Source organism: Oryctolagus cuniculus, chromosome 12 (assembly GCF_964237555.1).
Source record: "Oryctolagus cuniculus chromosome 12, mOryCun1.1, whole genome shotgun sequence".
NCBI lineage: Eukaryota > Metazoa > Chordata > Mammalia > Lagomorpha > Leporidae > Oryctolagus > Oryctolagus cuniculus.
The window spans coordinates 99,279,768-99,301,935 of NC_091443.1; the positions used below are offsets into that span (position 1 = coordinate 99,279,768).

At 49.3% G+C, this 22,168-nt stretch overlaps 1 protein-coding gene across 1 annotated transcript in view; it reads left to right on the forward strand.

Moving 5' to 3' along the window:
• ABHD2 (abhydrolase domain containing 2, acylglycerol lipase) overlaps positions 1-22,168 on the forward strand; it is a 119,705-nt gene that overhangs the window by 82,077 nt on the left and 15,460 nt on the right. Inside the window, exons 6-7 of the mRNA XM_070054523.1 lie at positions 15,377-15,560; positions 21,423-21,515. Of these exons, the coding sequence (XP_069910624.1) occupies positions 15,377-15,560; positions 21,423-21,515 (277 nt within the window). The remainder of the gene's footprint in view (positions 1-15,376; positions 15,561-21,422; positions 21,516-22,168) is intronic.

The window sequence follows — 22,168 nt, forward strand, 5'->3', positions numbered from 1 at the left end:
TTTTGTTAGAGCCATGGACAAAATACCAACTCTGAGTGGCTTATCCAACACAGACTTATTCTCTCATAATAGTGGAGACCAGAAAGCCAAGATCAGCGCGCCAGCAGGCTTGGTTTCTTCTGAGACCTCCCCTTGACTTGTGAGAACAGCCTCCTAGCTGTGTGTTCACAGTTGGTCATCCCTCTGCGTCTGTGTCTGCGTCTCTGTCTCTGCCCTCATCGCCTCTTCTTATAAGGACAACATTCAAATGGGATCAGGGCCCACTCTAACCATCTCATTGTAATTTAATTAACCCCCACTAGAAGCCCTATCTCCGAGTACGGTTGTATTCTGGGGGTTAGGACTTCAGCCTGTGGACTTTGGTGGGGGTACATATTTGGCTGTAACGTGAACATCAGCCCAGTTCCATCATACACAACTGAACCACTGCACAGTATTCTTTCAGAGCAGTTCTGTCCCCAGCTGCCTTCTTTCATGCCTTTTTTTTTTCGTATTTAATTAGTTTATTCAATTCAACATCCAAATCAGGTCTACCTATTACAGTTGGTTGATAAGTTTCTTATGCCTCTTTTAAATCTCTCTCTTCTCTTTTACTAGCCCCTCCACCACCCCAACCAGGTCAGCCTCCTACATGTAGGCTGAGTGGGTCCCCAGAACATGGCCGCGGCCCATTAGCCAGGCTGTCCGGTCCTGCCCTGAGCACATGAGAGTGCCAGGCTTTGGCCCCAGTAGACGTCAGGTTCCAGGGGAATTCCGGGGCCTGTTCATATCAGGCCTTCAGTTTGGAAGGCCCTTCTGTGGTCTGCACTTGGCTACTCCTTGTCAATCAGGTCTCAACCAAGGTGTCGCCTTATCTAGGCCTGCCCTTGACCTCCTCCCTGATCTGATATGGCCCCACCTCTACCCCATCCCCAGTCCCACTCATCTCTATCTCATGCCCCTCTTTACACTCCTCACAGCACGATTTGAAATTATTTATTTGTTCTCATAATCTGTGAAATTACATGTTTGTTCACATGTTAGTTACCTGTCCCCACATCCCAAAAGCCCAGTCCATGTGAGCAGGTGCCCCCAGCATAGAGTCCTTCCCAACCCACTGGCAGTGCTCACTCCGTCAGGGTTCACTGTGTGACTGAATGAGGACCAAGGTGACAGATGTGAATGACAGCTTGTGAATATCAGATGGCACTTTACAAACTAGCATGTCCCAGATGATGTGCCCTGTGGTAACGTGAGCCCTCCCCTGTGCAAACTGCACCTCTCCTGAGCGGATGCCGGCATTCAAGTCACCGTGAATACCCTTTTGGCTTTTGCAGCTGATCTTGACCAGAGGAAAACTAAAAAGGGCATTGGCATGAAACCCTGTCTTCTTCCTTTCCTGTACCACACCCCCTTCAGTCTATCTTTCTGAGAGAGATAAAAGGTCTTTTCTCCTTTATCAAACAACTCTGTTCCAAACCACAGAAGCACTAATCCCTTGTAACTGGACGTCTTTGCTGATGTGATTAGGAATTTTTTTTTTTTTTTTTTTTTGACAGGCAGAGTGGACAGTGAGAGACAGACAGAGAGAAAGGTCTTCCTTTGCCGTTGGTTCACCCTCCAATGGCCACCACGGCCGGTGCGGCACACCGCGCTGATCCGAAGGCAGGAGCCAGGTGCTTCTCCTGGTCTCCCATGGGGTGCAGGGCCCAAGCACTTGGGCCATCCTCCACTGCACTCCCCGGCCACAGCAGAGAGCTGGCCTGGAAGAGGGGCAACCGGGACAGAATCCGGCGCCCCAACTAGGACTAGAACCTGGTGTGCCAGCGCCACAAGGAGGAGGATTAGCCTAGTGAGCCGCAGCGCCGGCCCATGATTAGGAATTTTTGAAAGCAGATCTCTCCTGCATGGAAGAATTTCCTAAGTGGATAACTATGCATGCTTGTGACTTAGAATCCTTTGTGCTGCCTTTGAAAGATAAATTCACAAAGGAAAATCCTTTATGACAGCAGTTACCACTTATCTCACAATAATGAGTGCCGGGCATAGGGAGGTTCAGCACCTTGCCTTGGTCATGGGACCTGTAATATAGCAGAAGCAGCCTTCACATTGTGTGATTAACCTCCCAACTCAAGACTGCCTGTGTTGTAGTGGTTTTTCCTATTTAGGATACTGTCCATGCAAACAGAAAAGAGCAGGGGGATATTTCAGCATTTAAAATGATGTTTCCCCACTTTGGGTGGTAGTGATCTAACTGGCTGCTGTTATTCACAGTGTGTTTATCGTGGTTTGTTGTGTGCCAAGCACTGTGACGAGGACTTTCTATGCTGTTGAATCAGTTGTCCCACTTTTACAGATGAGGAAACTGAGGCCCAGGGTTGAGTGGCTTCCTCCAAGCTGATGAGTGGGTGTTCCGGTTTCAAACTCAGGCAGTCCAGGCGGCTCGTCCTAGAGGTCAAGCCTCTGAGCTTTAGGGCCTCTCCGTGGAGGAAGGAAATAGTTCCCAGACAGATACATTTTAGATTTAAAGCCAGAGATCCTCCAAAAGCCTTGCTGAGCCACAGAAATGGGCCTGGTAGGTGTGGCCTCTGTCTGATCTTTTGCTCGTTAGTATCTTCTAGACATTGCTGGGGCCAGGTCCTATTATGGGAACACAAGGGTGCATTGGAGTCCCTGCCTTCAGGAAGTTCCCTGTCTGTGGAGAGCAGCTCACCTCTAGTTAGGACAGGGGAGAGGTGACAGTCTCACATGGTTGAATTTGCATAAAAAGAGTATTAACCATTGGTAGTCTTTTCAGAGACAGGTACCAGATCTTCGTGTGTGTGTTGTTGTTGTTGTTTTGTTTTATCCTACATGAAAGGCAGAGACAGAGACAGAATCTTCCATCCACTGGTTGACTCCCCAAATGCTTGCCATAGCTGGGTCTAGGCTAGCCTGAAGCCAGGAGCCCAGTGCTCCATCCAGGTCTCCCACATGGACAGCAGGAACCGAACTACTTAAGTCATCATCTGCAGCTTGCCAAGGTGCACATTAGCCGGAAGTTGGAATCAAGAGTGAAGCCAAGATTTGAACCCAGGCACTCCAGGATGATCCCAAGCAGTGCCTTAACCATGTGCCAAATGCCTGCCTGCATGTCATACCTTTTATTGCTAGATTTGTTTTGTTAACCTTTTGCACCTGGTCTGTCACCGGGATCTGCTCGGGAAAGGCCTACTCAGGAAGCACTTACGCTTCAGAGGCCAAGCTAAGGAGGTTGGAATACCTAACTGAGAAAGGCTGCTTAGAAAATTGCCAATAATATGAAAGGGTGTGGCATGGAGTCCAGGAAATACAAGAAAATGACACCGATTATTGTCTTTATTTGTCCTTCACTCTAACTCTGTTTTCTTTGAGCCAACTTAGAAAAAACAAAAGCTACTCGAAAGGTCAACACCCCTGCCTCTACATCAGCATCATACAGTTTGACCTCCTGTGAACTTGTACATGGGCCAATTTGAGAACCTGTTTTTGTTGAGCATAAAATTCTTTCTTTTTGTAAGCTCACTCTGAGTTATGGCTCTATTTAAAGAATGGCCAGGGGCAGGCGCTATGGCGTAGTGGGTAAAGAATTTAAAGAATGCCTGCAGCACTGGCATCTCACCATCTCACGTAGGTGCCGGTTCAAGTCTTGGCTACTCCACTTCTGATCTGGCTCTCTGATACAGCCTGGGAAAGCAGTAGAAGATGGCCCAAGTGCTTGGGCCCCTGCACCTGCATGGGAGACCCAGAAAAAGCTCCTGGCTCCTGATCGGCATAGCTCCAGCCATTGTGGCCATTGGGGGAATGAATCAGCAGATAGGAGATATTCTCTCTCTGACTTTCAAGTAAAATAAATAAATATTAAAAAAAAAAAAAAAAGAATGGCCAGGCCCTGGTGGTTATTTTAAAGGATGCAGTACTCTTGCTGTCCAGCTGTACAACCTTCACTATTGGCATCCAGGCCACAGCTGGTTGGGTCACAAAACTCAGGCACACAGCCACAGGCTTCTACATTCAGAGGCAGCTCTTTTGCTCTTTCTTTTTTTTTTTTTTTTTTTGGGTAAGATTTATTTATTTATTTGAATGGTGGAATGAGAGAGAGAGAGAGAGAGATTGAGATCTTCCATCTGTTGGTTTGCTTCCAAAATGGCTGCAACAGCCAGGGCTGGGCCAGGCTGAAGCCAGGAGCTAGGAGCTTCTTCCAGGTCTCCCACATGGGTGATGGGGGCCCAAGCATTTGGGCCATCTGCTGCTGCTTTTCCCCAACCACTAGCAGGGAGCTGGATTGGATCAGAGGAGGCAGATCAGCCAGGACTCAAACCGGCGCCCATATGGGATGCCACCGCTGTAGGCAGCAGCTTTACCTGCTGTGCCATAACACCAGCCCCCACAGATTAATTGAATATTTCTGTTTTGAGAAGTTATATTAAGTGACATTAGCCACTCTGGTCAGAAATAAAATGTAAGCCCATTAGGATGACTAGTGGCACCAAGAAGATTGACTGTTAACAAATTGTCTTTTACATATCTTATGGAAATAGAGTACTGTACTGAATCAGACCAGGTACCAACCTGGCATACGAATGAGATCAATAAATGATAGTTGGAAACAAAGATGGAGAGCTCTTGAAGAGTATCTGGAAGTGTGTTTATTATGAAGAGCCTAATCTTCCATTGGAACAGCGCAGCAGTAGACATGTTGGCTTACTCTCTGTTGACCTCCTCATTGATTTTCTAGCCCTGATGTTTGCAGTGTGAGTGTTTTTGTCAGTGATGTCAGGGACCAATAAGTTCAAGAAACATCTGCTCCTCCTCTTTGTTCAAGTGTCCTGTCCCCATAGGTCAGTGCTCGTGGTCAGGGCAAAGGAGAGCTGGATCCAACCTACCAGCCAAGGAGTGAACTGACAACCAGAGATTACCAGCCTGTGTTTGTTTTAAAATGAACAGAATAGGGGCCGACATTGTGGTGCAGAGGGTTAAGCTGCCACTTGGGATGCCCACATCCCAGATTGTAGCACTGGTTTGAGTCCTGCCGGCTCTGCTTCCAATCCAGCCTCCTGCTAATGTGTCTGGGAAGGCAGCAGCAGATGACCTGCCACCAACATGGGAAACATGGGTGCAGTTTCTGGCTCCTAGCTTCACCCTGGCTCAGCCCCGGCCATTGTGGCCATCTGGGGAGTAAAACCAATGATTGAAAGATATCTGTCAAAAGAAAAGAAAAGAAAAGAAATATATCTGTCTCTTGGGGTCGGCGCTGTGGCATAGCGGGTAAAGCTGCCGCCTGCAGTGCCAGCATCCCATATGGTCGCCGACTGCTCCTCTTCTGATCCAGCTCTCTGCTATGGCCTGGAATAGCAGTGGAAGATGGCCCAAGTCCTTGGGCCCCTGCACCCAAATGGGAGACTGGGAGGAAGCTCCTGGCTCCTGGCTTCAGATCGGCCCAGTTCCAGCTGTTGTGGCCAATTTGGGAGTGAACCAGCAGATCGAAGACCTCTGCCTCTCCTCTCTGTGTGTAACTCTGACTTTCAAATAAATAAATAAATTTTTAAAAAGAAAGAAAGAGGCCGGCGCCGCGGCTCACTAGGCTAATCCTCCGCCTAGCGGCGCCGGCACACCGGGTTCTAGTCCCGGTCAGGGCGCCGGATTCTGTCCAGGTTGCCCCTCTTCCAGGCCAGCCCTCTGCTGTGGCCAGGGAGTGCAGTGGAGGATGGCCCAGGTGCTTGGGCCCTGCACCCCATGGGAGACCAGGAAAAGCACCTGGCTCCTGGCTCCTGCCATCGGATCAGCGCGGTGCGCCGGCCGCAGCGCGCCGACCGCGGCGGCCATTGGAGGGTGAACCAACGGCAAAGGAAGACCTTTCTCTCTGTCTCTCTCTCTCACTGTCCACTCTGCCTGTCAAAAAATAAAAAAAAATAAAAAAAATAAAAAAAAAGAAAGAAAGATATCTGTCTCTTTTACCCCTCTGTCACTCTGTCTTTCAAATAAATAAATAATACTTTTTTAATGAAAGAAATAAAAGTCTCCTGGCTTTGATCACATAAAGTGACTGAGTCCCCTTAGGATCATGAGCAACACTAACCTGGGGCACTTGGATTGAAAATGGTCTCACAGGAATTTAAATTGTTTCTTCCTGCAAGTTGAAACAGTGAAGGAAGTAGGCCCTTCCCTTATTCCTAAACACTTGACTTTCTAGCCTTAGACATCAAGCTGAGAGGAAGTACCTGAAATCATAGTATTATATCCTGTTGCTTGCAAGAAGAGTTCTTTAGTGTCCAACTGAGTGGAGTTCAGGGATTTTATATATATATATATAATTATTATTATATTATTAAATATTATATATTATAATATATGTATTATTAAATATAAATACATATAGCTATCTTAAAGTAGTCTAAAACATTTTGCCTTGCATTTCAGTTTTAGAAGGAAAGGAGGCTCTGTGCCTGGGGTGACTGCATAATTTAGTGTTCCGACTGGGACCCTTTTGAAAGTAAATGGGGACTTTGAAAGTAACTGCATCAAGGGATGGCAGCAGTGACTTGGGCTCAAAAATAAATAAATAAATGAACAACTCCTAAGGCACTCTCAAATTAGGATGTACCAGGGTACTTCAAAAAATTTCATGAAAATTTGGAATTAGAAGTTTATGTAGGGGGGCAGTGTTGTTGCGTAGCGGGTTAAGCCACCGCCTACAAAACCAGCATTCCACATGGATGCTGCTTTGTGTCTCGGCTGCTCCACTTCCAGTCCAACCCGCTGCTAGTGGCCTGGGAAACAGTGAAAGATAGCCCAGGTACCTGGGTCTCTGCTACCCATGTGAGAGACTTCGAAGAAGCTCCTGGCTCCTGGCTCTTGGCTCTTGACTCCCAACTTCGGCCTGGCTGAGTCCTGGCCATTGCAGCCATCTGGGAAGTGATTCAGCATATGGAATCAGTCTCCCCCACACACACACCCCACCCCACTCACTCTGCCTTTCAATAAATAAATAATTCTTTAAAGTTTATTTAGGGGCAAATAATTTTTGAAATCCATGCATAGGCTTTCCACAATCACATTTTCCATAAATATTTTGAAGGCTCCTCACTTGGGGCCACCTGACCTATTGCATGAAGTAGAGAACACCCACGATCCAAACCTTCTCACCATGAGGAGTTGTAGATAGTGGTTTTTAAGGAACTTCTGTTTGGTTTTTACTGCTCAGTATCTTATTATATTTGACTAAATCGTGAGCCTGGATGTTTCCATGAACTTCTCGTAGCTGCCATTTCAGCGATGCAGACTCAGACTGGATCGGACTCATGATCCCAGATCAACAGCTATGAGTCGTGCTGCCTTTGCGTTGAACAGTCCAGTCTTACCGTGGCAGAAATGGCATGATGGGAAGGGAGGAGGAAGAGGCGGGCGAAGAAGGAGAACCTGAGAGTGAAGGTGTGAACTCTCAGAAGCTCAAGCCTCTTAGCAAGATCATCCGCTGGGAGTCAGGCCAGGAGCTGCAGGGAAGGTGGGGAGGAGTCGCGTCCGGAGCAGAAGTGTGCAGAAGCAGTGCGAAGCTATGCGCTTCCAGGATGAGAACTGAATGCTTAAACATTCAGCCAAAGGAGGGCAGTTTTCGGCCTCCCTGCCTGGGGAAGCACAGCTGAAAACACTCACTCATGAAAATCTTTGTTTCAGAAGTAAAGACAAAGCCAAAGAATACAACAGGCCAAGAGGGCTCTCCCTTTATTTCTACAGCTGTTTTCTTCCTGGGTGACTCAGCTTTGTGTAACTTCCCCTTGGCTTTAATGACTCACGTACTCTTACTCTGCAAGTGACCGGCTGTGAGACCTCCAGCCGCCCACCTGTCCGCAAGCCATGTTGTTAGCCTGACCGCATCTTTTTCTTGGCTTAAACTTAGTGGGAAAGGTGTTGGAGGGCTTCTTTACTGTGCCCTGCACGGTCACGCTGGCCTGTATTGTGTGCATTCATTCCACATGATTCAGACTTCTTTCTGGCCCACCTACATAATGTGGGGCACACCCACCGTGTGCCAGGCCCATGACGCAAAGTCTCCATCCACAAGGAACACTCTGTCTCTGGGCCCCTGTATGTTCACCTGCTTAGTTGTTAATGTCTGGGGAAATGGGTTTTGAAATAGTAGCTTTCAGGCAGCCTTTGCCTCCTTCTTTACAGGCGACGGCACAGGAAGGAGGGAGGGGTCTTTCCTGTTCTCGGCAACTTGCCTCTCTGGCTCCGTAGTGTTCATCTCTCGAAGGCCAGGCTGCCGTCTCATATTTCATCTTCTCTTTAAAAAGGCTGCAGCAAGATTAGATTCCTAATCTTGTTACTGGTGCTAATCCCATAAGGATTAAATACATAGAACCTCATTAAAAATCCTCCTGGTATTAAGAAAACGGATTACCAGAGATCTTAGTAAAGCAGGCCACGGAGAGGGCTCCCAGTCGCTGAGTGTTTGGTTACTGACAACCAGCGCCAGGGCCTCCTCCCAGAAGGTTGGTCCTGGAACCGGACAGACAGAAAGAGTCTTTGCCCTCCCCTGGCCTGGAGAGGAAGCAACTCAGCAGCTTGCCCAGCTTCAGGCAGGACTGGCCTTGTATCTAGATGTGTTTAGATTTAATTAAACTGAGGCTCCCAAAGTGCCTGCATAATTAAGCTGTAATTGCTCCTCCGTAGTGTAGCAAATCTGTGTTTTGTAACTGCCCCAGTGACATCTGCACATCTGCTCTGGGTCTCAGTCTTGCACCTGAGTAAAGACAGATGAATCTAAAAGGACTCAGATGGGGAAAAAGTAAGACTTTTAGGGGCCGGCACTGTGGCGTAGTGGGTAAAGCCTCTGCCTGTGACACCCACAATCCCATATGGGTGCAAGATTCGAGACCCAGCTGCTCCACTTCTGATCCCACTCCCTACTAATGCACCTTTGAAAAGCAGCAGAAGATGGCCCAGGTGCTTGAGCCTCTGTTACCCACATAGGAAACCTGAAAGAAGCTCCTGGCTCCTGGCTCCTGGCTCCTGGCTCCTGGCTCCTGGCTCCTGGCTCCTGGCTTTGGCCTGGCCCAGTCTGGACCATTGCAGCCATCCAGGAAGTAAACCAGTGGATGGAAGATTCCCTCTTTCTCTCTCTCTCTCTCTCTCTCTCTCTTTCTCTCTCTCTCTCTCTGTAACTTTCAAATAAATAATTATCTCTTTTAAAAAAGTATGACTTTTCATAATTTAACAATGAATCCTTGTAGTACTATTGCTTATGGAGATTCCTGATCAGGGCAAACGGACTTGGGCTTTGAGCTCACACACGGGTACAGAGTCCAGTGCTCTTGCAGATTCACTCAATGAGGATGTCACTTCATACCTGGAGATCTACTGCCTCGTGTGTGTTTGAGTTCCTAGCAGACAGCCTGGAAGTTAGTGTCTCCATTCTTCATCCATTCATATAAATAATACTGGGTGCCCACTGAACCCCTGGCCTCACAGATACAATGGTGATCAAGATCAAGAATAGCTTTGCTTTATGGACTTTATAACCTACTAGGGCTCCTTCAGTGTTAGTACAAAATATAAAGAGGTAATGGGCATGTCCAAAGCCAGGAGCTCCCACGTGGGTGCAAAGGCCCAAGCACTTGAGCCATCTTCTGCTGGTTTTCCAGGGAGCTGGATTGGAAATGAAGAAGCTGAGTCTTGAACCTGGTACCCATATGGGATGCCGGCATCTTCAGCAGCAGCTTGTTCCACTACACCACAGCGCTGGCCCTATTATCATTTCTTATGCAGGCAAATAATGTCCCTAGCACAAACCACTGCTCCAGCAAAAATGATATTAGTCATCTTTGGCATAGTCAAAACCAGCCTAAGGAAATTTAAACATCTTTTTAATTTACTTTTTGTTAAGTTTTTTAACTGGCTAGATTTTTATTGGAAAAGCAATGAATGCACATGGTAAAAACATTCAAACAGTGCCAAATTCTATAACCAATGAATAAGTTTCCTCCCGTGCTAGGCCCGTAAGGCCACCACAAAACACACCAAACACCGAAGTTAGAGGAAAAGTTTATAATCGGGTGGGGAAAGCCCAACGGGGCGGGTGGGGGGTAAGAGAGGCTAGGAGAGCGTAAGAGAGAGAGGTCAAAAGGGAACATGTGTCAGGAACAGGTCCTGTTAAACCTTTGCCAGGGGAAGGGCAGGGAAATAGGAGTAGCAAATCCCATTAAGGTGGGGATGGCGCTGACACCAGTGGTTGGGCCATGGGGCTTAGGACCGAAGCCTACTGTGCAACGTGGCAATGGGGGCCAGGGCCTAAGATGGCGTCCGAGGCATAGATGGCACCACAGATAAGACAGCACCATTTTACTAACAAGGCCCATAGTTCTCTCCAGGAAGCTTTCGGTCAAATCTGTATGCACATATAATCGCTCTGTAACCCAGGCATACACAGGAGCTGGTGCCTTCCCCACTGCCCCTTGCTTCTGTCCCTCAGGAAAACAGCAGAGTCACACACGTCAGCAGAGCAGACTCTGGTGCTCCCTTGCCACAGCAGTGGAGAACTTCATTTAACTCGTCCTCTGTGGCTGGAAATTTAGGTTTACAATCCATTGCTGCTGTCAACAGCACTGCAGTGAATATTCTTGCACGCACATCTTTGCACACATGTACAAGTAAATCTGTAGTATAAAACAATTCCCTTCCAAAGTGGAATTGATAGACAAATGGATTGTGCTTTTTTAAGAAACATTAATAGATGTTACCACATTGCCTTCCAAGGCCTGTGCCAGTATGTATTCCCTAATCAGTGGGCGCATCAGGGTGCCTGTTACCCCACATCCTCTGTAGTCCTGGGTGTGGGTAGACCTGCATCCTATATGGGTTCTGGTTCAAGTCCCAGCTACTCCACTTCCAATCCAGCTTCCTACTAATGCACCTGGAAAAGTAGCAGAATTTGGCTTAAGTGCTTGGGCCCCTGCACCCACATAGGAGACCTAGAAGAAGCTCCTGGCTCTTGTTTTCGGTCTGGCCCAGCTCCAGCTGTTGTAGTCATTTGGGGCGTGAACCAGTAGATGAAAGATCTCTGTCTTGCTCTTTCTCTCCCCCTCTCTTCTCTATATCTCTGCCTTTCAATGAAAATAAATAAATAAATCAACCCTGACTGCATGTTGATGTCACCTGGGAATCCTGTGGCAGCGCAGTGTCACTGGAACCCATCCCCACACGTTCTGACTTAATTAGAGCGTTGTTTGTTGTTTTTAACAGCATCCCAAGGTGCAGTCAGGTTGAATTACATGGCGCTAGAGGAAAATGGTCTTTTCAAGTGTTAAGCTGCAATTCCTTATTTAAATTATTTTTTAACATGGTGAAATACCCCCAAAATGTACCCTCGTGACCACTTAGAAGTACACAGCTGAGCCGCGTGCTCACGGTGTTGGGCAGCCGGTCTCCAGACCGCTGCTCATCTTGCACAGCTGGACCTGTGTACTCCTCATTCTCCCTCCTCCCAGCCTGGCAGCTGCCCTTGTTTTCGGTCTCTGCGCATTTGACCCCTCTCAGGACCTCATACAAGCAGCTGTCTCTTTGTGACCAGCTGATTTCACTTAGCTTGATGGCCTCAAGGTGCATCCATGTTGTAGCACATGTGAGGATTTCCTTCTTTAAGGCTGAGTAATAGTCCACTGTATGCATATGCCGCACTTTGTTTACCCGTGCATCTGTTGATGCACACCTGGGTTGCTTCCACTTTTTGGCTGCTGTTGTGAACATGGGTGTACTTAGATGATATTTTTAAGAGAAAAAAGAGTTCTAATCAGTTACAGTAGTAAATAAACATTGAACGCTTAGTGTGTTCTGGACCTGTGTATGTTTATCAACTAATTCAGTTCTCCAGGCAATACTGTGAGGTGTTTACCACTGATACTGCCATCTTACAGATGTGCAGACGACTCAGTGTGGTTTGGTAACTTATTCAAGGTCCCTCATGATAAAACTCATCTGGGGAGTTCGTTAAAAGTACACATTCTCAGCCGGCGCCGAGGCTCACTAGGCTAATCCTACTTCTGCAGCGCCGGCACCCCGGGTTCTAGTCCCGGTCGGGGCGCCGGATTTTGTCCTGGTTGCTTGTTGCTCCTCTTCCAGTCCAGCTCTCTGCTGTGGCCCGGGAAGGCAGTGGAGGATGCCCCAGTGCTTGGGCCCTGCACCCGCATGGGAGACCAGGAGAGGCACCTGGCTCCTGGCTTCGGATCAGCGAGATGCGCCGGCTGCAGCAGCCATTGAGGGGTGAACCAACGGAACAGGAAGACCTTTCTCGTTGTCTCTCTCACTGTCCACTCTGCCTGCCAAAAAAATAAATAAAATTTTAAAAAGTACACATTCCCAGGCCCCATCTTATTCCTGTAGCTCCGAGCCTCCAGCAGGGAGCCTGGGAGCTACAGATTTCCCTAGGGCCTCAAGGCTTACTTGTCAGCAGAGGCAATTTGGGAGCATCCGAAGCTAGTAAGTGGCATGTCCCAGCAGCCTGACCACAGAGCCCCTCCCTCACGTAGCCCTGAGGCCAGACCGCTCCCCTGAGGCCTCTCGTGGCCTGAGGAGATGAGTAAATGTCCCTGCTGGGATTTCTGAGTGTTTGTGTGCTGTGTGACTGGGCATCGGTGCTATCGGCTGAGTGCAGTTTTTATCCCTGCTCCCTGTTTTAAACCCAGCATTTAGAGATAACATTACTCTTCCCATTGCCCGCTGCATCAAAAAGAGAAACTTGGATGAATCTGGCCAAAGTTGAGGTGCAAGGCTGGCATTTCAAATTCCAAGGTTCAAGATCCAACATTGCCTCTGGCCTAGCTTTTTGTTCCGTCTGGAGCCCCTCACCAGGACCCATTTGTAGGCTTTTTCATCAGAATACACTAAGTTCATCAACTCTTTTATTGAATTCCTGCAGAACTGGCCAGTCTTTGCCGGGTGCAGGAGACAGACAAATAGGAGACTTGGTTTTTATATTTTTATCTTTTTCATACCTTTTGGTTTTAATGTTTAATTAGTGTTAGCAGGTTCATTGTGATTTGTACGTAGACTTCTAAGAACATGATGATGTTCTGTCCCTCCCTCCCCCTCTTCCTCGCACCCACTTTCCTTCTACTTTTTTTTTAGTTTTTGAAATAATATATTTTAAAATTACATTATAGTAAAAAGGCTTGCTACTTCGCCAAGTAAGAAGTTTAACCAGCAAAAAGCAAAAACAAAACAAAACAAAACAAAACAAAAAAACCCTAGTTTAATGGGAATATAGACGATGGCTATAAACAGTAACTGAATGGAAAAATGATCATCTTGCCCAGACACATAAACTTGAAAGTAATCACAGATCATTAACACTATAGTAGTATAGCATTCTTAACCATTGGTTTGACAAAGGTATAAAGCTGATACAGCCAGACATTTCTTTTTTGTTTAGTTTCTAAATTTTAGCTCCCACATATAAGGGAGAACTTGCAGTATTTGTCTTTCTGGGTCTGGCTTAGTTCACGCAACATGATACCCTCCAGTTGTGTCCATTTTACTGCAGATGGTAGACTTTCATCCTTCTTTGTAGCTGAATAATAAGGAATGCCTGCTTCCAACCTCACCTCCAGGTGATTCTGTGCCAGCTGCAGTTAGAGAACTGCATGTGGCCGTGCTGCCTGGCGTGGCTGCGTTCCACCTAGAAGGGAAGACAAATATGCAAGGGCCTGCCCCAGCCTGAGAGAGCCGTGTGCCCAAGGCTTTGCTGTTTAGCCAAGCAGCTGTTGACCTGCAGGAGCGATGTCAGAGCTGGTGCCAAGGTCAGCAGCTCACGTCTCCGCTGTAAACCCGGTCTGTTGTGTATGTGCCTCCTGCCAACACCTCTCACTTTCCCTCTTCGGTTTTATTTTAGATCAGCTCCCTGCAGTCTGGGGCTGGGCCTTAAGAAGATGTGATGAGTCCCTGTGTTGTGGGCTAGGTTAGGCTCAAAGTCCTATTTCAGGCTCTTGCCTTTTACTTAGAGAAGAATTCTAAGTACAGGCACAAACACGACGTGCAGCGTGCTAAGGTTTATTTATGGGGATGAGAAGAAAGCACAGGAACACGCGGGCCTTATTAAGGGAGAGTGGGCCAGGAATGGTAGAAAGTGACTTCCGTACCCTGCTTTCCCGCATCCATGAGGGGAGGGTGGGAGGGGGAGAGGGAGGAAGGGGGAGGGAGAGAGGAGAGAGGGAGCCCTCCCCTTCACCAAGCTTCTTAGGAGCTTTGAAAAGGGGAGTGGTTACATAGTCTGATTGACAGGTGGGTTGATAGGATTAGATGGGGGTGTGGCCTCCAGCTCTTGAACTAGCTCTCTCCGTTGAGTTTTCCCACACCACCTGTGCCTGGCCTCAGCCTCATCCTCTAAGCATTGCTGCCGACTCGTAACGTGGCTTTCCCTTCCCAGGGGGCGCTCACTGAGCTCATCTCCCATGGGCAAAGCAGGCCCAAACACCTTTCTGTTCAGAGGCCTCCTCTGTGTATTTCTGAATGGTCTGCCTCCCTTGGCACCCTGTTCCTGCGTCATCAAGAACATTTGCTGTAATCCCACAGAGCATTCTGGCTGTCCCTCTGGACTCAACTCTCTTTCCGTCCCTCCCAACACTGACAAAACGATCCAGTAAATAACATCCGCTGGCTACTTTCCGTAACCCCAGGAATCATTGTACACATGGGTTTCGTATCCCAATTTGTAGCCTAGGAGGCTAATCCCAAAGGGTTTTTGCTGTTGCTTTTACTACATCTGCTATGAACATGCACCCTCACGCACACCCTGGCTGTCTTAGTGTGGACCTCAAAAAGTTCATGGGGGGGGGGGGGCAGTGCTGTGGCATAGCAGGTAAAGCTGCTGCCTTCAGTGCCAGCATCCCATATGGGCGCCGGTTCAAGACCTGGCTGCCCCACTTCTGATCCAGCTCTCTGCTAATGGCCTGGGAAAGTAGTAGAAGATGGCCCAAGTCCTTGGGTCCCTGCACCCATGTGGGAGACCCGGAAGAAGCTCCTGGCTCTTGGCTTCGATCGGCGCAGCTCTGGCCGTTGCAGCCATGTGGGGAGTGAACCAGCAGATGGAAGACCTCTCTCTCTCTCTGCGTCTCCTTCTCTCTCTGTGTAACTCTGACTTTCAAATAAATAAATAAATCTTTTAAAAAAAAGTTCATGGAAAATGAAATAAAAAAGTAAGTTTATTTTTTGGCAATCACAAAAAATGTTGACATCTTTGCATCATTTTTCATAATATGCATTTCCCATGACCTTTCTGAAGTCCCCTCTTGTATTGGTGCCTATTTCATAACCCTCCAGCTTACATTTTCTCCAGTATTTATTTATGCACCTGAAATGACTGAGTGCCACACCCTTTTGCCCACAGGTTGCACGTGGGAGTTTGGAGCCATGGTGAACTACATCAAGAGGATGTACCCACTGACCCAGCTGGTGGTGGTGGGCTTCAGCCTGGGTGGTAACATCGTGTGCAAATACTTGGGGGAGACGCAGGCAAACCAAGACAAGGTCCTGTGCTGCGTCAGCGTGTGCCAGGGGTACAGCGCCCTGAGGTGAGTGCTCCCCACCTGCCAGCAGGCTCTCAAGGAGGCGCCCCAGCACACCTGACATGGCCCAGGGGACATGGTGGCCAACTGAGCAGAAATATGCAGGCCTTGGGTTCAATTTCTTTTGCTTCCACATCATAGCCTGCAGTTACCCTCTTTGGCCTCTCAAGCCTAGGATGTGCAGCTGCATTTTGGGCTCAGATTTGTATTTGAATACGCCAAAGCCCCCCTTCCCAGCTGCTGTTTCCCCAGCAGGCTCTGGGAGATGAGTCAGGCTGTCCGTGCTTTAGGAGTTTTGCACAACCCTAGGTTAATGGGAGAACAGAGCTGAGTCCCAGGGAAGGCACCTGTAGGAATCACTCTATCAGTGTCCTTACCTTCAAGGACTCCTCCCTCATGTCCAGATACCACACATCAAACGTGGGCCCAGCAGTCGGCCTCTGCCCGTGAGGCTCAGAGCGGGCAGAAAGGGAGATCTAAACGTGCCACAGCAACAGGAACAGCCTCCCTGGGGAGACCCTTCCTGGGTTCTAGGGCCCATCTGTGATAGGGGATGATACAAACATAAACCGAGGTAGACCTCATGGCACCATGGTGAGGGTCACGCTACTGTGTTGGAAGCGCTTGGAACAGTGCCTGGCACACGGAGTATCAGTCAGTAGTTGTTCTTCATCATCACCTCCTCCTCCTCTTCCATGGTGTAGATCAGTGGACCGCAGTGGACAGGCTGGTGAACTCCTGACCGTCCCACTTAGCTGAGAATCACTTGGGTGTCATGTCAGGAATAAGCCCTTGCAGGTTGTGAGTCATGAATTCTGAGGCACGGGCCCTCAGGAATCTGCATGCGGGACACACCTCAGAGGTGACTTGTGACGTTTAGCTGCCTTCAGCTGCCATCATGCTGGGAGAGTGCAGCTGTCTCTCCCCGGGCCTGACACTGCAGAGCTAGGCGAGCCCCTCATCTTCCTGTTTCGGAACCCTGCTCATGACACTCGGGGGAGCCAGCTGAAAGGACATCTTCCTTGACTAGAAGTAGTCAGCTCCCCGCTCAAAGCCAGGTATAAGCAGAGGTAACCAAAGCCTGTTCTGCCCAATCAATGGGCTAAGGGAGAGGGGAGCACGGAGCCAGCCCATCACACAGTCCAAGGGAGCAGGGCCTGGAGGGGCCAGGAGGCACGAGGCCCTCACCTGCTCTCGCCTCGCCTGGCAACTGGTGCTTTCAGCAAGTCGTTTTCGTCCCTGGGATTGGAATCACCAGATTTCCTTCTTAAAGCAATGGCTTTGGACTTGCCGTGAGCGCTGACCTTGTGTTCATAGACCTCTGAATCTGATAAATAGGAGGATATAGCACAAGTTGGTTTTCCTTTTGTTTTTCCAATGCACAAAAATCTTTGAGGTTGACAGCAACTTCATTGCATTTTGCTGCGGTAGCGCCATCTGCTGTTGGCAAGAGCACCTAATTGGCTCAGTTAACAAACTAAGGCTGTGCACTCCAGCCAGCTAGGAACTAACTGGAATCTGCATCTTAGAAACATAGTCTACACAGCCCCTTCCTTGAGACCTCCAAGAGCTTCCTATGTGTAATTACCTATCGTCACGTCAGCCTCCTGCAATGAGGGAAAAAAGAGGCAACTTTATTTTTGAGAGCCCTGAGATCTAACATCCAGGCAAAGATGGTGCCGTCCCCTATGCGGGAGCTGGTGGCCAGTCGGAGACACTACCAGCCTGGCTGTGCTGGTGCTCCCTGGGGCTCGGGTGCCCTCAGCAGTGTAACCAGCTCTACTGAATGGATAAGGAACACTTCCTTACTTTAAACCAGTATGACCCTTTTTTTTTTTTGTTCCTCACCAAGGCTCAAGGGCAGTGAGCCTCTCAGCATCGGGACGATGGCGGCCACGGTACATGCTTCCTGTTATGCGAAGGCAGAGCAGGAAGGCCCGTCTGCCTCTGCAGGGGCCACACAGGAGTTCCTGTCTGGTAAACCCTTCCCCGCTGAGTCTGGAGAGCCGCGTGCCCAGCGGTCCCCTCCCTCTGGCTTCTCGTTCCAGTAGCTCACCTCCTCCCACAGCCAGAGCCGCATGAAGACTCAGAGAGAAGCTACCTGCTTGCTATAGTTAGCAAAGTGTAGCTGCTGCTGAACAAGTTCAAATGTTAGAACGTGCTGGACGCAGGAGCGGCACAGACGCCCTGGAACGACGCGGTGCTTCGGACCTCCCCGTGTTCCTGCAGCACGGATGGCTGCCTGCTAGCCCTGGGAGTCTGTGCTGTCTGATTCAGCCTAACTCCCTGGTTTAATTCATCAAATGAGCGACCAGTGCTGTTGCATAGCAGGTAAAGCTGCCACCTGCAGTACAGACATCCCATTTGGGCGCCCGTTTGAGTCCCGGCTGCTCCACTTCCAGTCCAGCTCTCTGCTATGGCCTGGGAAAGCAGTAGAATATGGCCAAGTCGTTGGGCTCCTGCACCAGCGTGGGAGACTCAGAAGAGTCTCCTAGCTCCTGGCTTCAGATCAGCGCAGCTCCAGCCATTGTGGCCATTTGGGGAGTGAACCAGCGGATGGAAGACCTCTCACTGTCTCTGCCTCTCTGTAACTCTGCCTTTCAAGGAAATAAATAAATCTTTTTTAAAAAAAATTAATCAAGTAAAACTTGATCATGAAGAACTTGCTAATAAATTTATCCGATGAGTAATGACCAGAAAGGAATGTGAGAGGCAGAAATCGATGAATTCACTCATTGATTCCCTCCACTGGGTCCCCTCCAAGGTAATGGAGCAGGAGGCCCGAGCAAGCAATCTCCCTGCCCTTGTGGAGCTTCAGGAAACGGGAGGGGAAGAGCAAAGCAATCCTTTCATAAGGAAGCGCTCAACGGTCTCGCGGTCCACAAGTGGTCAGTGATGACAAGGAGAGGAAGATAAAAGCATTTTACTGCGATTTGGGTGTAAAAGGTAGTTTGTGTCCAGGAACCCCGCAGCACTTAATGACGCAGGACTGATCTTACAAAGCTGCAAACCAACAAAAGCACATTACTAATATATTACACACAAGGCACGTGCATGCCTAAGGCCTCCTCAGGCCAGTGTGGAGGGATTTTGGAAGGAGGTGGGGAGGACTGTGGAGGGCTTGTGAGGAGGTCACTTCCAGTCTCCCCCAGTGCAGCTGGGCTGTTGGCTGAGTGAGCGGTGTTAGTGTGGCTAGGTCACAGCCACCTGAACTTCCTTCCTGGTGTTTCTTCAGCAGGGCTTTGCTGCCCCAGGCCAGGGCCAGGTGCCACTCTCCCTGCCCAGAGGGTCTGTCTTCTCCACACTGTGAATGAGTTGATGACAAAAGGAAACAGAATTGTTCAGAAAATCCCTCTGCAGAGTTGTGCCTTCCAGAAATTGAAGTTTATAGTTGAAGAGCTGCAAAAGTAACTTGGGACAATCTGCAAATTTGTATCAGAGCCAAACAAGGTGGGGAAACCCTGCTGGAGTTTTGACAAAATCTGGATAGAATTCAGCCTTCAGGCAACAACTTAGCTTTTCTGCCCCGAGGCTTTCCCAGGTCATAGCAGAGAGCTGGATCAGAAGTGGAGCAGCCGGGTCTCAAAGCAGCGTCCATATGGGATGCCGGCGCTTCAGGCCAGGGCGTTACCCGCTGTGCCAGAAAAATGACAGGCTGTGTACATACCCTTGAACTTGAATCTATTCTGTAACAGCATATCTTTAGGGCCTTAGGGAAACTTTTATAAGGAAAAATGGGACTGGTGGGCAGCCTCCTCACCCTGAGGTGTGCTCCATCTCCCTGCCTCGCCCCACCACCCCAGGGGACCCGACAAAGCCCACCAAGCAAGTCTCAGACTCTTGGGACATGGCTTGCTTCTTGCACTGTCAAGCAGAACTGGCTGGAGGTGATGACCTTTGTGCAGGTTGGCTGTGTCCCTGAAGGGCAGCCAGCTGCCAGCCCAGTCTTCTGCCCGGGGCTCTTGGCTGCAGAGGCTCTACCACTCTTCCTCCAAGGCCGGGGCCCTATCCTGAGCTGCCCAGCCTGCCCAGTGCTGCCTTCGTATCTGTCAGTGCCCCACTCTTCTCCCTGGAAGCCGGGCCACGTTAGAAATGACCCGTGTGTCCAGCAGGGCGTAGTTAAGTGAGCTGTGAAGCAGCAACTCAGTGGAAATTCAGGCAGTTTTTATTTTAAAGCAGCAAGAAAAATGTGTCACGTGGTCAATATGTATATTAAAAGGAGGAGGAGGAGGTGACCATGAAACTATGATTGTCAGGAGGGATAAATGAGAGTTATTATTTAATGGGTATGGAATTTCAGTTCTGCGAGATGGAATCATTTTGGGATCTGCTGCACAGCCATTGAATGTACTGTGCACTCCAGAATGGCTAAGATGGCAGATTTGATATTACATGTTTACCACCCTTTTAAAATACAAAACAAAGATGAGCCCTATGGATTCTGTGTGGCCTAGTGACACCCTGACTGATTCTCAGGATGGAATCAGACCTGGACACTCGGAAATCTGCAGAAGGAGGGTTTTGCTGTAATTGATGTGAGCCCTACACTAGCCTGTATTTGGATTCAAACACAAGGAAGAGAGCATTGACTGGGGAGGGCGGGGCTGCCACCGTGGGAATGAGACCCCAGGTGAAATGTGGGTGCAGAATCTGGCCACTGAGTCCAGGACACAAAGGTTGGCTGTGCTGTCTTCTCGCCCCAGCAGGGGCGGTGGCAGGACAAGGGCTCTGAAAGACAGGGGTACTGTCACCAACCCCGCAGCAGGGCACACACAGGCTCCAGGCCGGATGTCTTCCAGATGAGCCGTGCCTGGGAGGGAGGCTGGCCTCTCCTCTCCTGCTTCTGTTTTCTTGCCCCTTCAATGTTGGAAGGATAATCAGGAAAGGTTTAAACTGATCTTCTGTAGATAAAGAGAATCGAAAATGAATCTTGATGTGAGTGGAAGGGGAGAGGGAGTGGGAGAGGGGAGGGTTGCGGGTGGGAGGGACGTTATGGGGGGGAAGCCATTGTAATCCATAAGCTGTACTTTGGAAATTTATATTCATTAAATAAAAGTTAAAAAAAAAAAGAGAGTAGGGGAAGACAAGAAAAAAAAAAAGATGTCATTTCATGATTATCCTTTGCCTCTCAAAAAGCAATAAAAGAAGTGTTCAGGTTTTTCCTGCACTGTACTGCCCCACAGCCACTCTGTTCTCACATGCTCCTGTCATTAAACCAGAGAAGCTTACCTGCAGGGTAGGAAGCCCAGTAGAGAAAGTGTTCACACAACAGTTGAAGCAGCTTGGCCCCGAGAAAGCCGTGGTGCTGGAAGAGGGTGTCAGGAGTGCCACTAGCAAACATCAGTGCCGCTCCAGCCCTAGAGGTTCCTGGCCAGATCACCTTCAGCTACACTGTTGTGGTTCCCTCCAGGCTTCTCGGCAGACGTGTAAGCACCACACGTCGAGTGTGCCACAGCGCCAGGTCGAGCACTGTGGGGTGTGGCACAGCGAGTTAAAATATAGTTCGGGCTGCCTGCATCCCATATGAGAATGCAGGGTCCAGTCCTGGCTGCTTGGCTTCTGGTCCAGCTTGCTGCTAGCACACCTGGGAGGCAGCAGGTAATGATGGCTCAAGTACCTGGGCCCCTGCTACCCATGGGGGAGACCCAGATGGCGTTCTGACCTTCTCATGTCAGCCTGACCCAGGCCATTGCTGGCATTTAAAAAGTGAGCCAGAGGATAGATTTCCTCTCTCTTTCTGCCTTTCAAGTAGATCAAAATAGACAAACATTTTTATACAAAAAGCCTCCATACCAGCCTAGGGCCCCGCAAGGTCCTCGGGTCCCCACCCTCCAGCCACATCCCTCACTCTGGCTGTGGTTCTTCCAGGGCCCAGGAAACCTTCATGCAGTGGGATCAGTGCCGGCGCTTCTACAACTTCCTCATGGCGGACAACATGAAGAAGATCATCCTGTCCCACAGGTACTCACCTCCTGCACTCTCAGACCACACGGTTCCTCTCTGAGTTCACCGGGGAGTTAGTAAAAGCCAGAGGTCCCGTTTCGCCAAGGGGGAGGGGAGGGAGGCTGGGTGAGGGCATGGGGGTGTGGAGGGTACACTCATGATTGCATGAGTGACTTAGTTGGAAGCAAAGTGCTTTCTACAGCCCTGGTTCCCGGTAAATCCAAGAAAGGAACCGTTCAGACACCATTCTCTCCCCCAGTTAGAGCAGTCCTGAGGGGGCTGTCCCTGTTGGTGACCTGCCTTCTTCAGGTGCTTCTGTGCCTGGGGATCAGTACTCTGCTGTGCCTGGGGATCAGTACTCTGCTGTGCCTAGGGATCAGTACTCTGCTGTGCTGGGGATCAGTACTCTGCTGGGGCTGGGGATCAGTACTCTGCTGTGCCTGGGGATCAGTACTCTGCTGGGGCTGGCCCTTGGGATTCCGGCCAAGCAGCGGTGTGACTGCATGACATGCTCACCTCCTGCTGGAGGTTCGCGCCTCTGCATCCTCTGCTTCCTCATCCACTCCTGTCCTGCTTGGGACCATCTAGAGGGTCAGCCCAGCCAGTGCTTAGGGCAGTGCCTGCTTCTCTGAGAAGTAGCCCTCAATGAATATTAGCGGTGATCTTATCTG